The following is an 18,485-nucleotide window of genomic DNA, read 5'->3' as shown; positions in this document are numbered from 1 at the left end:
TTCTTGTGGTTTTTGGAATGGATGCACTTCCCCACAATGCTGGAAATGAAACTGAGCTGGGAACTGCATAAAAATATCTGACTCTTGAATGCCTGGCAACCTCCCTTGATCTTCTAGGTTACAGACAGAAATTACATGTCAACTGGTATAAGTGACTGGAAACTGGTTCAAATCTGTAACACAACAGAAGTTCAGTCCACAAAAACCACTTTCACAATGGCCAAAATCAATTTAAAATGAACCTGGATGGATGTAGTATCAGACCTAACTGATTTATGTTAAATTGATTTATTGAACTTCTGTGCCAGATCCCCTCCAGATTCAAGTTAACTCACAGCCCACCAGCATCCCAGAATGCTTTGCACCTCCCTGGCAACCATCCCTCTCCCCCCACTCCCCAGGAGGGTGGACAGGCTAGCCTCGGCCCAAACTATCTGCCCCAGCTGAGCAGGGTGGTGTGCTCTAGCATCCCCCAGCTTCTGGCCTGAACCAGTGAAGGCATGTGGCTATATTTCTGGAATCAAAAGTGAATGTCCGTTCACTTGCTTATTGGTTTAATCTATGCAGTTTAGATTAACCTGTGAAGATTGAATCAATTCAGCCTCTGGCATTTTGACTGTCTATACTTTTAGCCCTGAAGACTGATTTCAGCTGTACCAAATCTTTTGCTAAATCTTCAAAAACAATTATTTTATTACATGACTTTCCTCCAAGCAGGAAGCAGTTCCATTGTATTTTCTTTTACAGGGAATTTGAGAGATGTAACTTTTAATGCATGACAAAGGCTTAGGGGCCAGAAACTGCCATGCTCTCTCAAATTCAAAATCAGCCAGCACAAGAACCTAGAAGTAGGGCAGGCAAGCTTTTCTAGCTGTGGGCCTGAATGACCCACTCGGATTCAGAGTCAGGCAGGCAAGCACTGGGACCTGGCCACCACTTGTCTACACAGCCATGCAGGAAGAGCACCAGCACATGGAAGCAGCACACCACTGAATGCCTGCAAAGCCCTGACCTAAGGGATACATTCTAGGATTGCCTTTCTCTCTCTTCTCCTTTAGATACCACTAAAATTTTCCTATTATAGCATCAAGATTTTTGATTGAGGCTTGGCCCTTTAGATTTAACAAAGTGTATGCTTCTAAGTCTTCTCTGTACCTGAGCAGAGAGCTCTTGTATCTTATTTCCATCATGAATATTCTTGCAGCTTCACTCAGCTTGTCTTCCAGAGACATTTTTTATTGTGGCCTTGATGTCTCATCAGCCCTCTTTTTCAGAAAGGTTATGTGGGCTTCCTATTTTCCTTGTCATTCAGCTGTCTTCAAAGCCTGCAGCAATTCAACGGCCTGAGGAACAGCCAGCATGGATTCACCAAAAGCAAGTCATGCCTAGCCAACCTGATTTCCGTCTATGATAAGTTCACAGGCTCTGTGGATGTGGGTGAGGAACAGTGGATGTCTCCCGTGACATTCTCATTAACAAGCTAAGGAAATACAAACTAGCTGAATGTACTGTAAGACACATATGTAACTGGTTGGATCATTATACTCAATGCATAGTCATCAATGGCTTAATATCTAGTTGGGAGGTGGTACCAAGTGGGATTTCCCAGAGGTCTGTCCTGGCTCTGGTATTGTTCAATATCTTCATTAATGAATTGGATGATGGGACTGAGTGCAGGTTTAGCAATTTTGTGGATGACACCAAGTTGGGTGGAGTTGCAGACACCAAACTATGCTGCAAACACTGAAATGGAAAGAAGGAATTCAGAGCTTCTTGGTCATTTGTGGCACACCTATACAACAAGCATGCACGCACATGTACAAAACACTGCTAACATCTCGTCTGTATGATAAAAAATAAAGGAAAAAGCAGGCTGACCTTCCACAATGCTCTCACCTATAATCTGAGGCTTTTCTTTTTATACTCAGCTAACTATGAAGAAGGAGATCTAACCTACTGAGAGGTAAAGAATCAAAACATTTTATACTATTAGCTAGTGGCATTTGAATTCATGAGACCTCTAATTTGATTTGTCTGATTCTTCAGGGTTTCCTGCACTGGATCAAACCTGTGGTCTATCTGTTCAAATACTGAGTCTCAGACACGCCATGCCAGATGCTCCAGAAGAAATAACAAACACCTTCCTGATGAACAATTATAAAAGAACCTGTCCACAGGGACACTGTCTTCCTAAACGTTGTTAGCAGGTAGATTATGGTCTGAAACATAAAGCTCTCTCTCTCACATACACATTGTCTGGAATTTTCAAAGGAACCTTAGGGACATGCCTTGTTCCCACTGAATTTCAACAGCTAGTTTAAAACCCCAGCCTTTCACCTTATTTACTGTAACTGTGGATATAATCCATATATGTTTCTAATCCCTGTTGAAATCTTCCTACGATTTAAATGAGTTAAAATTAAGTTATACCATTAAGGCTAAGGAGAATACAATGGAGAAGAGTGGAAGGGAAAGGGAATCTGCAGGAAGCTTTATCTGCCGCGAAACAAAAATTCTACAATTAGAAATAAGTGAATTGTTCAGTTCAGTTAGCTAGCCCTTAACTGGCGGTAAGTAAACAATCTGCATCATATCACACTGTGGCTTTTATTTTCTGGGTAAGATGATTTACCTATTCAGTAACATCTGTACATAAAGAAAATAATTAAAAGCTCAATTCTCCACTGGTTCACACCTGGTGTAACAATTTACATCGGTGTGAAGTGATCAATTTTTATGGTCATTTTACCAAGGCATAGATGATTAGATGAGCCTGCAGACACATTTGGACTCACGTGCTTTGTCTTACTGATGCTTGACTGTGATCATGAGAGAGACATAGTAAAGACAAATAAGAAAGTGTCCTCCTGAAAGAACTGTTATATTTAAACAGTGGAGAATTCAAGAAATGTCAGATTTTGATCTTAATATCTAGTTTAGACAAATGAGGAAGGTTCACACTTCTCTTGATGCTATTGGTTTCAGTACGTCTGAAGGCAGACTCAAAAATAGCGTGGTATCTGGTTTACACAAACAACTGAGAGAGTTCTGATTTCAGAGGTTTCATTTTAAATGAGAATTTAGATTCTGGAGAAGAAAACAAAACCTACCAGAAACAGGAAGGATGGCTTCATGTTGAGGCTCAGCAGGCCTGACTTCTATGATGTTCAATTTTTGAGTTTTCAACAGGCTCCCCATGTGACTCATTCAACTGCTCCATACTCCAGCTGCCATCTGTACCACAGAGATGATAAGACTATTCTAGCCAATTTAAATTAAGAGTTCTTTAGAGAACAGAGTTAGTATAAATGTTGTGTTTATAGAGCCCTGGATGCAAAGAAGTCCCAGTCCCCTTTCTCCCATACCTTGACTTTAGTGAAACACAAGTTTTAATCTAGACTGATTTGTATTGAATAAGCTTATCAGGGTTTGATCCTGCATGGCTTTCCACTGAAATGACAGAGTTTGAAGAAGAAGGAGGTTTTGAGCAATTCAGAGGAAGCATTTGCATAACAAGCAAGAGAGGTTCCAGTGAGAACCACAAACATCCTGGAGGATATCAGAGAGATATTTAGTTCATACACAAAAAGATCAGAACCACATGACTCACCATTCATACATCAAGTTCCAAGGGATTCTGCAGCACTCACCTGAAACCTGAGTTCTTCATTTCTGTGCAGTCTTATAATTCAGGGTTACCTAAATGTGGCTGCCTTGACTACTATCTAATGGTACTGCAATATGGGCTGCCTAAGACCAGTGAGAAATAATCCTCCCCACAAGAGGCTGCTATCGGAGATGCCCAGAGAGCATTTAGCTTGGCTTTTTTCAGCCTTCAGTGGGAACACTCCTGTTTTAAGCACCCTTAACATGTGCTAACTATTATGGGTGTGCAAAACAGGCCCTATTCAATTCGGGTTCGGATTCGGCTCGAATCGGGAACAGTGATTTGATTAGTTGATTCGGATCACTGTCCCCAATTTGATTTAGCCAAATCCAAATGTGAAGATTTGATGCTGATTTGGAGAATCAGCAATTTGGACATAGGCACAGCTTCAAATGTTTTTTCTACATACCTCGAGGTACCAGGCATGGCTTGTGAATGCTGCAATGCTGGGCTGGATGGAGCATCTCACAGGAGCGTTTTGGGAGGTGGGGGGCGGCATGTGCTCAAAAGTGGACCAGAAGTACTTTGCCCCCCACCGCTCAGCTTGGCGATCGGCCGCAGGGGGCCCCCAGGTGCTTCTGCCAGGTCACTTCCACCCAACTGAGCAATCAGCATTATTTCTGCTCCTTTGACCTTTGCCCAGCCCTGAACCAGGAGGCCTTGACCTTCTTGTTGGAGAGCCCCTGTTGCTGCTCTTCTGGAGAGCTCATTGCTTGCTGTTATGCCTACCACATGATAGAGAACCTACATGTACATGCTGTGGATTTTCCCTCTGCAGTCTGCAAAAAAACCAGCACAAACCACACAGCAGCTGAGCAGCTGCCCCCTCCCTCTCGCTTGCTCTTGTGAGCCTATATGTAGCTGTAATAGCTGTATAGCAGTTAGAAAGCACTTGCAACGTGTTCTTGTAGGCTGCAGCACCTTCCCCATTTCTGTGGGATAATGAAAAGTAACACTTCAACTTCATACCTGTGACTTCCAGAGAGACAACATAGATGAAGGGACAGCAAACTGGGCTTTAATGTTAGCGTGTTGATCTGCTGTGTGACCTTGAGGTAAGTGCTTAACTTCTGTGAGCTTCTTTCCTTCTCTCTTGTCTAACTGAACTGTAAGGTCACTGGGATAAGAATAGTTTCTTACTGTTTATTTGATGTATTGCCTGGTTAAATGGGAACACAATAGAAGCTGGTCCTCAAATGCTACCCTAGAGTGATCTCTACCCAACATCATACCAGTTCCATTGTGATCACTCAGCACACTCATTACAGCTAAGCAGACAATGGAAACAAGTTGTACGCCAATATACACTTTAAAGGAAATTTCAGTTCCTGTCATGGTCCTATACCCTCGTTGTCCAAAAAGACTTAAGATCTTAAGCTTCATTGGCATTTCTCGGGAAAAGCAATGTCAGTTACTCAAAAATTCTTTGGAAGGGGACTCTAAGCTCACTTGTTTCTAAGCAGTTTCTGTGAAAATTCATGGACTGAACTTCGTAACACTGCTTTAATTTCTTCAAGGTCTTGATGAGTTGTACCCAGGAGGGTGCAGACATTACAAGCTTGCTCCAGAGTAAACGGATGTTACTCTGTAGTGAAAGTGGAGCCAAGGCACCATGCACAGCCTTATACCAGTGTGAGACACTGCGCACCAGGATAAAGTTACCTTGCAGAAAGTAAAAAGTAGCTATATAGTGCTGCTGTCACACATGTGCCTGCTCCTGGACTTAATTTAATTCCCAGGATAATCATTTGCTCAGTGAAAACTGGCTCCCCTGCCCCCAAGTGGCCAGGTACAGCTATAACTCCTACTTCATTCAGGCTGTCAGCTTGGGGGAGGTGGACTTGTGTCTGCTCCTCACAGCCGAGTACATTTACCATAGGATATGATGTGACATAATAGTTATGGTGTCACAAGCCCACACCCAAAATAACTCAGCGTGAGGTTCCAAGCTCAAGTACTAAGCAGTGGCTGCAACTTCTTCACAAGCCATGGCACTGCCATCACCTGAACACAGCCTGCAGCAGCAGAGGACTTGGACAGGATTCCCGACTCCCAGAAACAAGGCCACACGAGGCATGTCCTGTGGAGCTCCTGCTGCCTTTCTGTTAAATGAAATGACTCTTGCTGCTACTCTCAGTGCAGGGCAGCTCACACTGCACGGCAGGGGCATCTTCTTGGATTGCATGTCCCAAAGCATGTGCACGGTGGAGGTATGAGAGGTGCTCATGCTGTGGAGCTGCCCTGAATCCCAGGCCAGGTGGTCCTGCTGCCTGTCTGCTGTCCCCTCAGTATTTTCTCTCATGTGGGAGAGCTGCTGAGCTGTCAAGTGGGCCATTTTTGCCAGGCCGTGGCCTTCAGTACCCTCCTGTGGTGGCAACTGCACCTGCTCCTGCCCATGGAAGTCCAGAGGCAGCTTGGCAGAGCTCCTTGGCGTGGGTTTAGCTGAATTTCCTTAGAGGCACCTGCAGAAGCCAGGGCACCCCAAGGCCCAGCCTGGAGCTGTTGTGGGGTGGAGGGCAAGGTGGGAGCTAGCTGGAGCCCAAGCTCCTGCTGCTGCACCCTCAGCACTGGGCCTGGGTTTCAGGATAAAGACTTCCTGTGTACAACATCTAAGCAACACACGTATGCTCCTGATGTTACCTTAGTAGCCTAAGGAACAGAAAACACTGGAACTTGAAAAATGACAGAACTGGAAAAGATGCTGAGCGCCGACATGGACTGAACTATCACTGATTATCTCCGTGCATGGCACTTACAGTTGAACATCCTTGAGCCACTATCATCCACCTGGACAGCCATTGAGTCAAGAGCCTGCCGAATATCAGAGCAGGCAACCACATCCTTTCCCATGAGCACACCCCAACTTACCCAGGAGTCACATTACGCCGTTCCCTCACCTAGACGCATCACATTCAGACGGTCAGTAGTAACGCCCCTTCACAGGCAGCTGCCTTGAGACGTGCAGCCAGCACGACAGGGGGTGTTCACTTCAAAGCGCTTTAACCACTGCCCTGCTGTGCGTGTGCCCCAGCGGAGACCTTCGCTCCGGCGGGGTCCAGGAGCTGCCACACTCAAAACTAACCATTTGCCGGGACTCCTAGCAGGCTGCACAACTCTCTCTCTCACACACACACACGCACAGATGTACTTCCTGTGCTCTTCAGCATTAGACCAAGCCATATAAGAAGACAGACGGTAACATCATTACTGGCAACAGAGAACAAAAAAATCACCTGCTCCATCAACTGTTAACTGAAGACCGAATAGGAGGAGGCGGGAGAGGCTCAGAAGTCACAGAGCCCATAGGCTCCTGGAAGAGACCGGGGACACTGTTGATTATTTATTTATACACTGAGGCCATCGGCTCCTGGAGGAGACTGGAGCAGACCCGCTGGCAGCGCAGGAGCGGGCTGACTGCTGGGAAGCGCTCAGCGCGATTGCGACCGCGGCTGACACCGGCACGACCTTGCCGGAGCAGCGTGGGTCAGGCGGACAAGGTGAGGCTGCGAGGGGAGCCCTCGGGCCGCTCCCGTGGCGCTGCACCCCCCGGGGCCGGCGGGGCACACCTCCCCCGCCGGCAGCGCCCTTCTGGGGAAGCCGCATTTGCATCCGCGGCTTCCCGAGAAGCCGGAGCCGGCGGCGCGGCGCGGCCCCTCCCCCGGCCGGCCGGCCGGCGCGGTGACTCAGAGGGAAAGCGAAAGCGGCCGCGCAGTCCACGTGCTTTCTGGGAACCGGGGGCGGAGCCGGTGCGGAGAAAAGGCCGCTGGCGCGGGTTAAATAGAAATCAGATGCCATGAGCGCGCTCACACATCTCCGGCTCCCGCCCGCAGCGCAGCGCAGCACAGCGCGGCCAGGGCCAGGGCCAGGCCCCGGCGGCGGAGCATGGTGATCCCGCGCGCCGGCCCCGCACCAGCCAGCGCGCAGCGGCACGGCGGGGAGCAGCTGCGCCCGCGGCTCGGCCCCACGCCTCGCTCCGCGGCGCCCGGGCCCCAAGGTGAGACGGAGCCGCGGCTCCTCGGGGGGCGGGCGGCTCGCGGGACCGGGGCAGGGCTCCGCGCCGCCGCCGCTCCCGGTACGATCGGCCCGTGGGGTCCGGGTCCCTGCCGTCTCCAGCCGCAGGATTTCTTGACGCGGCTGTTATTAAATAAATACATGGATAAAAAAAACAAAAACCCTCTTAAAAGTCGAGGCAAAGAGCAGACGTGTGCGAGTAAGAGACTCCCAGGACTTGACTCAGTCTCTGCCCGGAGACATCAGTAGTTAATCGCAGGAAAAGCACTCGTTGTCCCTCTTGCTCACTCTGCCTGGAGACTTCAGCTGCTCTTCCAAAGCCCGGCGCCCGGGCGCTCCTCTGGCCAGAAAGCGGTGCTGTTTAGCAGCTGTTGTCACTTGCTGGGTGTAATTCAGTGGATTTAAGATTTTCTTACTTCGGGGTGGAGGGGCAGCAAATGAAAATCTCGCTGTCTTCACGAACACTGTCTGAGGCTTTTATTTTCCTACCCTGAGTATCTAACACGATCTTGTTTTCCTTTGGCATTTCAGACTAGCCGCAAAAGCTGTCCTGCCCTGGCCACTGACGCTATGGAAGACCACATCAGCTGGTCTAGTCTATAGGATGGTAGCTCAGAGTAAGGTGGCAGCAGATAATGCAGTTGCAGCAGACCCGAGACGTCTACTTGAGTCTCCAGCACGGGATCATCCACAGCCTAGAGTCTACCACGGCTCTGCCCGTCCCAGCACTGTGCAGGCGCAGAGTAACACACACTTTCGAACCTTTCGCTCGCAGGCGGATTTCAGTAGCATCACCCGAGCGAGCGCCTTGTTGGATGCCTGTGGCTTTTATTGGGGACCTCTGACTGTCAATGCTGCCCATGAGAAACTTAAGTCTGAACCTGAGGGCACTTTCCTCCTCAGAGACAGTACACAGAAGAACTGTTTCTTTGCCATCAGTGTTAAGACTGCTACTGGGCCCACCAGCATCAGAATAAACTTCCAGGGTGGATGTTTCAGCCTGGATGGCAGTAAGGAGAGTTTTGACTGTCTCTTCAAGCTGTTGGAACATCATATAAACTCCCCTAGGAAACTGCTGGTCACTCCGCTGCGCAAGGTCCGTGTGCGGCCCTTGCAGGAGCTTTGCCGGAAAAGCATTGTGGCAACGTTTGGAAGAGAGAATTTAAATCGTATCCCTCTCAATCCAGTTTTAAAGGACTATCTGAAATCCTTTCCATTTCAGATCTAAGTACAGCATTACCTGTATGCATGCTTTCCGGAGTGAAAGATGTTTGAGGAAATCCAGGTTCCTGGGTTTTTAAATCTGGTCAACAAAAACAGAACTTATTTTTGTAGCAATATACTATACCTGGAAATGGAACTTGAACACTTAACTTACTTTGTTTACACAAACTGTTTGCACAAACCTGGGGTTTCTAAACCCTGGCATAATCCTTCTGCTGGGCAGAATATAATATTATTTTATAATATTTTTAATGAAAGTAATGTAATAAACTTTATTGTGAAAGTTTTTGAAAATAACATCTCCAGTTCTTCTTAATATCTGTTCTTTATAGCTACAAACACAACACTTAGCAATAGCTAAGTGCTGATAATGGACCAGATCTCTAGCTGGTGTAAATAGCTTAGCTTTATTGAAATTGGTGAACTTCACTAGCTTCTCCTACCTAATACATCAGATCTTTTATTTTTTGTGCTATCTACCTAAGAGGATCATGATTCCCAAGCAATATTCAGTGTAGAGACACCCATGTAAAGCAGAAAACAGAGAACAGATTTTTTTGTTGGAGTATTCTTCAGCTCCTACTTTTAAGAATGGTAATAGGAATGGAGTGTTTAGTGGAACATTTGGTTTTCAATTTTTTAACATTGGTTTATTTACTGTATATTTTAACATTAGAGCTTTAGAAAAGTACTAGGTTTTACAGAGGGATTTGAATATTGCATAACCACAATTCCCATTTAATGATTGGAGAGCTAGGAGTGGATGGTCTATACTTTGTTCAAATTTGCCCAAGGCAATGTTGAAGGGATAGGGGAAAAATACATTTCTACCATAAGGCTCTTCTTAAAAATCCACCTTTTATTGGGCTTGATTTTTGCCTGGGTGGAAAAAGTGGTTCTATAACAACCCCTTAAATGAGCTAATTGTACTAGCTTTGGCTTGTCTAACTTCTATTCAAAGCTGCATGTATAGTTTACAAGGCTCTAGTTGAAAAGGGGTTGCTGTCTTACAAAATTAAACCACACCACTTAAAATGTCAGCAGGGAAAAATCAAACTGTCCAGAACTGACTGACTGACTTTAAAACGGACATGGAAATGATATCAGTCTCATGTGTGTGAGGGGGTGTCAGTTCTCTTTTTAAATCGACCAAAAAATAGCCAAAGTGATCTGATCTTGAGACTCGCTATATGACTTTGGGAGTCTCCAACCGGAAATGCTATGTTAGACTGGTCTGAGGATCTCAGGTGATCTACCAAACTCAGTGGTGACTGGGCTAATCACAAGGGACTGCATCCACTTTGACTGGGATTTTTAGAGAAGAACAGTGCCTGTTGGGGCATCTTATGTCTACTGGTTGTCACCTTTCACTGTCGCATGTAAAACTGCATTAGAAAGAGCTAAAATATGCTACAGAATTCTGTAGTAAGAGACATTAACCCCACGGGAACTGCAAAAATAATTAGAACCAAGGATGTCATATAGTATGTAAAAAGGGAGGATCCAAACTCCAAAAATGCCCTGAACAAACATACATAAGATCCCTTAACAGGGGCAGGCAATTATTTTGGCCAGAGGGCTGCTCACTGAGTTTTGGCAAGCCATCAAGGGCGGCATGGCAGGCAGCCAGGGTAGATAAATATACATTTTCTAAATTTTGTAGGGGCCCCACAGGCCGGATAGAATGGCTTGGTGGGCCACATCCAGCCCGCGGGCTGCATTTTGCCCACCCCTATCTTAAGATGTCATCCACAACATAACAAAGTTAAGTTCTCCTTAAATTTGTGTTATTGCCAAGTGTTTGTAGAGATCCATGAAAGGAGAGTTGGGGAAGACCAAATAGATTCAGAAATTTAAAAAAAATGACAGAGAATTATCCACAATAGTGGACTTATATTGTGATGGCTCATTGTGGGCTTTCTAATAGCAAGGCCACTTTAAAGGTGTGGGAATTAAGAAACCTCTCACAATGTTGTAATTCACTTCTCTTTTAAGATGTTAATGCCACCTTGGGGACTCCATGAATGTTTGTAATGCTCTTTTTATTTAAAACCTTTCACAATATAAAGAACAACATGCAATTTAACTTCTGTAGTATTACTGTTCCCTTGGACTAAACAAGTTTCCAGCTCAAAAGTGTATCAGTGCTCCAGAGCAGTTAATGGTTACTGAGAGAGAACTGAGGCAAGCTAAAAATGTAAATATACAGCAGACATGCCATGTGTCCCACTTCCTTTGTGTCCCTCAGTTGCTTTGCTAAACCCTTTCTTTGGATTTACAGTCTTATTCCACAAATAGACTCCCCTCCCTTACCATAAGTCCCAGAGCAGAGGTTATCATGCATCATTTCTGCTTAATTCTAAAGTTGGAAGCAATCACTAAAAACAGTGCTTTCCCACAGCAGCTGTGAGGAACCCATAGTAAATAGGGGAAGTACTGAACAGCTTGCTATGCTGGAAAGGTGACTGCAGAGAAAAAATGGTATCTGTCATACAAATTGCTTTCAGGGCTTAAGGTCTTTGCTGAAAAACTTTTCCCTTCCTCCTTTATCCTGTAATATCTCTTTAGGCATCATGCATGTAACACTTGTAACCAAAGACCTATATAACAGCACTAAGAAGTAAAGAAATATGACATGATTCAGGGGAAATTTCTTTAACTTGCTTGACTGAGCATCTGCTGTAAGTTTGTATGAGTTAAAAAGAGAGAGACTGTAGCAGACCAGCATGAGATGGAAATAAATTGGTGTTTAAGATGCTATGCCTTGTATTGAGGTATATGGAGTGAGGGTGATAAGGTTTCAGCATGAGGCAAAGGTAGGGAAAAAAAGTCTAAAACTTGCCCAATCCAGCAGGAATAACGTATTACTAGCCTAAATACGTTTGAGGATCTGGGCCTTCATTCTTAAGATGGAGCGAGTGAGGACATTTGACAGAGTAGAGATAAAAAGCCAAGGCAATGTTTGATAGCCCTAAGGAGTCCCTCTGGGAAGCAGGGACAAAGGTGGTTTTTAAGCCTTTAAAGCAAGGACAGCTTTGTACCCTCTTTTGGGATCTCTTCAGAGTCTGATGCATCCTGAGTTTTAAACAAAGAGGAAGAGAGGGCCCTTTTCTAACAGCTGTTTCTGAGCTGCTCCACAGCAGCTATGAATCCCCACAGTGGTGTCTGCTGGAGGGATGAAACTCCAGCCTCTGACCCCTACTGTATCTCCTCTGCAGGGGCCTGAACTTGGCTTGAAAGTCAGCTCTGAACGACTCATCCCCTCACACTGTGTGGAGTGACATACAGGGATTGTGGCAAGAACCAGGGTCCAGCCAAAACTTTTCTGTTGTACTCGCAGTGTAAAATTCCTTATTTTCAGTTATGACCTTTCAGGAATTTAATTATAACATTTATTGATGAATAGCAATATTCTCTGCATACAACAATATAAAATACTACTTAAGAATATTACTACAATGTTTTAAATACTACATTGTAGAAATAGCAATATAATACATTAAAAGACAGCATACAGCCCAAGCCTCTAGTTAGGCTGCCCTGTTCACTTGTGCACTTTCACTATTGCCTTTATCTTTCTTCTACAGCCAATTTGTAAAGGACTAAGGACTTTGAATGGTTCTTACAATCCTACCAGCACAAGGATTGTCTGGAGAGGATGGCAATGTTTATAGGTAGCAGGGAACAGACAGTTTTGAAAACAATAAATGAAAAAAACACCTTCATAGTTTCCTTGGATGCTTGTGGTCCTGTGACACTACACACAAAGAAGAAACATTAGCTTTGTGACATAGGATATTTGTTTTTTCGGTTAAGAGCCAAGCGCCTTGAAACATCAAATGCTATTTAATAGATCTAGTGGAAGATTCAAAATGATTGGAATAGGAATTATTATGTTGCTTCTGTATTTTTTAACAATGAAATGGCATGCTCTCTTTCACTGTAAGCTAATTTTCATAACATACTGCAGCTGTAAAGTACATGGTAATAAGCACATAATTAACCTAGTCATGAAGCTGCCAGAGAATCTAGTTAACTTAGTTGGATGGGTTATCAGATGCTCAGTAGAAGGATTTGGAGCAACAAACATAACCTCACCCAATTATGAAGCTGTGGTCTCACTAATTCTGTTACAATTGAAGTCATTTACAAGAAGTGAGCCTTCAGCTGCAGTCAGCATCGATGCTATTTTCAACAGTCAGGCAAAAAGTGTCCCCTGGGTAATGCACTGACCGTATCTAGTCATCAATACTGTTCACCCAGCTTATACTTACTTAATCCTCTATTGAACAATTTATCCACCTGCATATTCTTCTTTAGACCTATACCCTGCTTATAGTGTCATGTACTCATTAAGTTCCTGGATCATCTCCTGTCTTCTCATTCATGATGCTATCAGCTTTGTAAGTTACTCATGTATTCATTCACTGTACAGTTATCTTTGAGATAAAGTCTGCTTAAAAGCAGTTTAGCTCTATCTGCGTTTCTTTTGACGCAGTTAACATGCAAGCCAATTACTGCATACATCATCTGAAGATTTCTAAGATGTTTCTCCTTATTGGTCTCTCTCACCCTTTTCTACTCAAGTAAACCAAGCACAGCTTTCCTTTGACTTCAGTGTGACTGAAAACTATTCACACACATTTCACCAGAAATACTTGTTTGATTTTTCTATTTAACAGCTATTCCACAGTAGCTCTATCTGCAATCATTTGTTTCCATTTGCTCTTTTTATCACTGTGAATAATGGAAATAAGTCAAATCACAAGCCAGAGAACACTGGGTTATGATCCCACAGGGCACACAAAGAAAACACCAGCAAACATAGGTGCATTATGCTAATAAACCAAAGCAACAAACTTCAGACAGCTGTAACACACTGTTAATCTGTGAAGTGAATTACATTGTGTGGAAACCATTTTCCCTTCTATTTAGACACAGATGGCAAAATGCATTGTATATGGCTATTGACACAAGTTATTAAAATAATATGATATGTTGTCACGGAACATAATTAAGGAAGTAGCCTGCTATCTTCAAATAATATCTGGAGTTCAGACATCATGTAGATGGGCATGGTAAAATCAGCACTTGAATAGAATAACCCTTAGGATATTCATCTGACCCTGACTTCACTGCATTGGTAAGGTAAGCCAGACAAAGTAGCATCATTTTTCAACTGCCACAAATCTGTTGCGGGCATATTTTTCATAGCTCCCAACCACACGTGCCCACTGATGAATCCTTTCTAAATCTTCTCTAAATTCCTGTGGATCACTCTTGCCTATTCCATTTTTGCTTTTGGTTAGAGGGGGTTGCATTTAAAATAACAAAAAACCCCCAGTAATTTCTGCAGACAAGGAAAGAATTCTTCTGAATAAACTAGCGCATATCTTTTTAAAGGATATTCAATTTTGAATTAGACTCCAGGCACTGAAAAATTTAGCGCTTCTTTTTGTAACCTACTACAAACTTTGCTGATAAAAGGCTGTACCGTTTCTCTAGTGTGTGAGGTACCAAACAAAAAATAGGCCCCTTTCCCAAAAGAAATACAGTCACCGTGACATAAGAGAAGAACAGTGTGGTTTATACCATCCTAAGTTGAATGCTTAATGAAACTGGTTGGATGTTTGAAGGAGGTAATGGAGGGAGCTCTACGGATTAGGTTATTCCATGTACATAGGCTGGTATGGAGGAAGGTCTGAAGTAAAAATAAAGAGCGAGAGAGTTAGTTGGATCACGGTGAGTGCGTTTACATGTGTGTAATAATCCGCATGTATAAACTATAGAGCTTATTGCCCCACAGTTTATTGCTCCCAGACATGCATTTGCATATGTTCCCAGAAACACAGCATGTTGAGCTGGGTCGGAGCAGCCCTGGCTGGCAGGGGGCCCAGGACTCAGCCTGCCAGCCCAAGGCTGCTGCCCCCAGCTCAACGTGCTGCAAAGGGGCTGGCTGGAGTATGAGGGTGCTTCAGCATGGGGCTAGCCAGCAGGCAGCCCTCGCACTGAAGCACTCTTGTGCCCCAGGCAGCCAGGGCAGCATCTACACGTGCGTTGATGCAAAGAAAACAATTCCACAGCTGAATAATACTTGTAAATATATGTACTATCCTGCTGTGGAGTTAATCTACTCCAGCCTAATAGGGGTGCACATGTAGATGTGCAATATGCAATTAGTCAAGCGTGCTGTGAACATCTCAAGTAGATACACCCACTGTAGGAGGGCTATGGAACAGGCACTATATCTCTGTTAATAGGGATGAGAAGGTACTGATTGGGAATAATAGAAGGGAGGTAATTGCAAGGAAGTTAAGAAGAATTTTGAAGGTGCAAAGAAGTTCGAATTTAATACAGAATAGAAACAGTAGCTACAATGTAGACATTAGAAAAAGGCAGAACATAAGGTAAGGAAGATTAAAATGGGTAAGGATACACAAATCAACAAGGTGAACTTGACCTATGTTTGTGCTAGCAAACAGGTTCTTGGAAGAGGATAAAGCCAAGAAACAGGTTGTGAAAAGAATTCTCACTTTACTTAATGCCACGGAATGAGTGCATGCTGCCCGGCAGACTTCTTTTACATTAACGTGACAGAACAGGCCATCCGCAACTGACTCAGTTACTGTGGTAGTAAGAGGAAGATGGAAAGATTTCATTATTGCTCCCTTCTTAGTATTGTCTTAACAAAGCATACTAGGAAAGGGGAGGAATTTGTGGCTTTTATAAAACAAACTCCTCTCCCTGTCAGGTGGCTGTAATGAAGAGAATGTGAAGTAAGGAGGCAGTGACTGCTGGTTTAAGGCAAAACTTGAAAAGACTACAAGTAGCATCTGAGACAAGCTCATGCACACGGATCGCTAGATCTTTTAGAACTGCTATGGTTTGGAGGAAATAAGCTCTGGATTAGTTGATTTTGTATCTCATCATCTAATTAAAACCTCAGTTTTAAGAAAAACCCATCACCGCTCTTCTTTTTTTAACAGGGGAATGAATTAATACAATGATGATGTAGTGGGAATAGGAGCAGGAAACAGCCCGACGCTGATAGGAGTCTTAGATTATCACTAACACGAAGAGCTTGGGTAATAGGAAAGCTGGACATGGGGCTGGAGAATAGGAATGGAAAGGGAGTTTAAAAGGACTGAGTGTTCAGATTTAGACCTACTGAGCCAATGTCATCCCTAACACAAGGAGAACCAGCTGTCATTTAAGTCAATGACAGGTTTGCCTAAATTTGATAAGAACTTATCTATTCACTTTCACAATAGTGTGAAAGGGTGGCAGTGAACCATGTGTGTCATTACTATAGAGGCACCATCAGAATTCACTAATAGGTGTTGTTAGCCTTAAGGTCTCCCAAGACACTATGAGAACTGTTCCATTTTTTGTAGCTTTTTCACTGATGAGCAGAGCCTGCTCCCTTATTATAGGCTAGCACATGATCTAGAAGCAGTACCTGAAGTCTGGTCAGATTTCTTTTTGCCACATCTTGTGCGTAATTAATATATTAATTATATTAACAGACTCATTTCTCCCCAGACCTGCCTGTACTCATCAAAGATAAAATCTTGGATCTACTGAAGGCAACAGAAAAACTCCCGTGGGCTTCAATGAGACCAGGTTTTTACATTTGGCATGTTAAGATTAAGTCTAAGAACCATGGAGGCTTGTTGATTTAATAAAGGGCCAGACGACCATAGCATTGGGATGATATCTGATTGTTTCCCCACCCTGTACTTGGCGCACACACTGACAGCTCTGTACTAGTTATTTTGTCCTTCTTCTGACTGACATTGAGAGCAATTATGATACAATTTCACTTTGACCAAACTTCCCTAAAGTCTACTTCCCTCTGGGAGAAACTTATGACTACTGGAACTTGAGTCAAACTGAGGTTTCAGGTAATCCTCTCCCCACTTTGAAAGAGTTGTGCTTTCAGTACTCTTTCAGAAAACAAAGATTTGCTTAAATCTTATTCATTTCATATAATCCCTGATTTACTTAAAGAATGGGAAGGTGATTATCTTTGTTCTTTTTCTGAGTCATGGTTATGCAGAATACCACTGAAGAGAGATCTAGAGATGGATCTCTGTAGACAAAGTAGTAGCAGGGCAGCTCTGTGCCTGGGGCAGCAGCTGTTCTTGCCACTCAGATTGTGGTGTCACGATCAGCTATCGCTGTGACAACAGCTGGTTTTGAGCTCCCACACAAAGGCAGTTCCTGCGGCTGCTGCTCTCATCACCCCACCTCAGTTACGCTATAGTCTATAGGTATTGTACACAGTCCAGATACACTACATAATACTCTATTAGTTGCATAGGGCAGGGCTTGACAATCTACAGGCCAAATCCAGCCTGTGGACATTGGGCATCAGCAGCATTCAGGGGGAACCTTCTGGGAGTGCTCTCCTTGTGCTGCCATGGGGATGAACACTAGGGCTATGTGAAGCTTTGTGTGCTGATTTGATTCGAAGGAGATTTGGCCCAATTTGGTGGCCGAATCTCCAAATCCAAATCAAACCAGAGGACCAATAAAAAGGTCCAAATCGATTTGAAGCTCTCCAAATCAATTTGGAAAAGATTCGGAGAGCTTTGATGATTTGGGCAGTCCTCATCTGCTGCAGCAGGGAGCTAGAGCCAGACTCAGAGTTGGTAAGTAAAGGGAGGGGGCGGGTGACTGGAGGAGAGGGGAGGGGACCATGGGGGGGACCCCTGCCAGGCCCCATCCCCTGCCTGCTCCCCCATGGCTGCCCTGCCCACCCCAGGTCCTGGCCCTTTAAAAAAAAGCCTGGACTCACTGGATGTTGCCTGGCAGGGGGTGGGCAACCTCCACTGCCCCCCACTGCCCCATGCTGCATGGGGGCTCTACCATGAGCCCCCAACCTCCCTCTGCCCACCCCAGCTCCAGCCCTTTAAGAGCCCCCCCCCCCCGACTCACTGGCTCCTGCAGTGGCCTCATGGCAGAGCGCCCCCATGTAGCATGGGGCAGTGGGGATCGCCCCCTTGCCCAGCAGCACCCGGTGAGTCAGGGCTTTTTTTCCCCAAGTGCTGGGAGTTGGGGTGGGCAGGGCAGCCATTGCTGGGCTGGGAGAGCGGGCAGAGAATGGGCCTGTGTGATTTGGCCAAATTGATTTGGGACAGTGATTCGAATCACCAAATCAAGTCACTGTCCCCCGAATCGGCCAAATCCAAAGCGAATACTAGCCACTTCACACAGGCCTAATGAACACCAGCTGTGGACACTTCCTGGGGGTTGCTTCAGGGGGACATATGGGGGAGGCAGCAGATTTCTGGGCCCGCTCACCCCATCCACCTCTGACCCAGGGTGGGTCACTCTGGCCCACAGCAGGAAAAGGTTGTCTACCCCAATGTATGTATACGATGTATATGAAGGTATGACAAAGTTTTTATTGGGATGAGTTTGGGAGTTGTGCATTAAGCATGAATGAAGACGTTATATAGACCACTTAAATGAGTAAGCCCCAATGGACCTTTCATACACGAGTCATTCCATGTATACAGCACATTACAAAGTAGTAATTAACAAATGCTTAAATGTTTATATCACTCTCCCACCATAT

General features: G+C 44.8%; 1 protein-coding gene and 1 long non-coding RNA gene across 4 annotated transcripts in view; one reads left to right on the top strand and one right to left on the bottom strand.

Moving 5' to 3' along the window:
• The window catches only part of LOC106737934 (uncharacterized), a 61,700-nt gene extending 54,716 nt beyond the window's left edge, over positions 1 to 6,984 (bottom strand). For both annotated transcript variants that reach the window (XR_009456195.1, XR_009456196.1), the window contains exons 1-2: positions 6,901 to 6,984; positions 3,111 to 3,234 (exon numbers count right to left, since the gene is read on the bottom strand). This is a non-coding gene — a long non-coding RNA (uncharacterized LOC106737934). The remainder of the gene's footprint in view (positions 1 to 3,110; positions 3,235 to 6,900) is intronic.
• Positions 6,985 to 7,079: 95 nt separating this feature from the next.
• On the top strand, positions 7,080 to 9,199 carry SOCS1 (suppressor of cytokine signaling 1). 2 transcript variants are annotated; one of them, XM_014610694.3, is made up of 2 exons: positions 7,080 to 7,164; positions 8,210 to 9,199. In XM_014610694.3, the coding sequence occupies exon 2, from the start codon at positions 8,283 to 8,285 to the stop codon at positions 8,904 to 8,906; it is 624 nt and encodes a 207-aa protein (XP_014466180.1). In that variant the 5' UTR covers positions 7,080 to 7,164; positions 8,210 to 8,282; the 3' UTR covers positions 8,907 to 9,199. The 2 variants fall into 2 exon arrangements, with proteins under 2 accessions (XP_014466180.1, XP_006266799.1); XM_006266737.4 differs by lacking the exon at positions 7,080 to 7,164 and adding an exon at positions 7,561 to 7,661.
• Positions 9,200 to 18,485: the final 9,286 nt, after the last annotated feature.

This window comes from Alligator mississippiensis, chromosome 13 (genome assembly GCF_030867095.1).
Source record: "Alligator mississippiensis isolate rAllMis1 chromosome 13, rAllMis1, whole genome shotgun sequence".
In the NCBI taxonomy this organism is placed as follows: Eukaryota; Metazoa; Chordata; order Crocodylia; family Alligatoridae; genus Alligator; species Alligator mississippiensis.
This window is presented reverse-complemented; position numbering and strand designations above follow the sequence as displayed.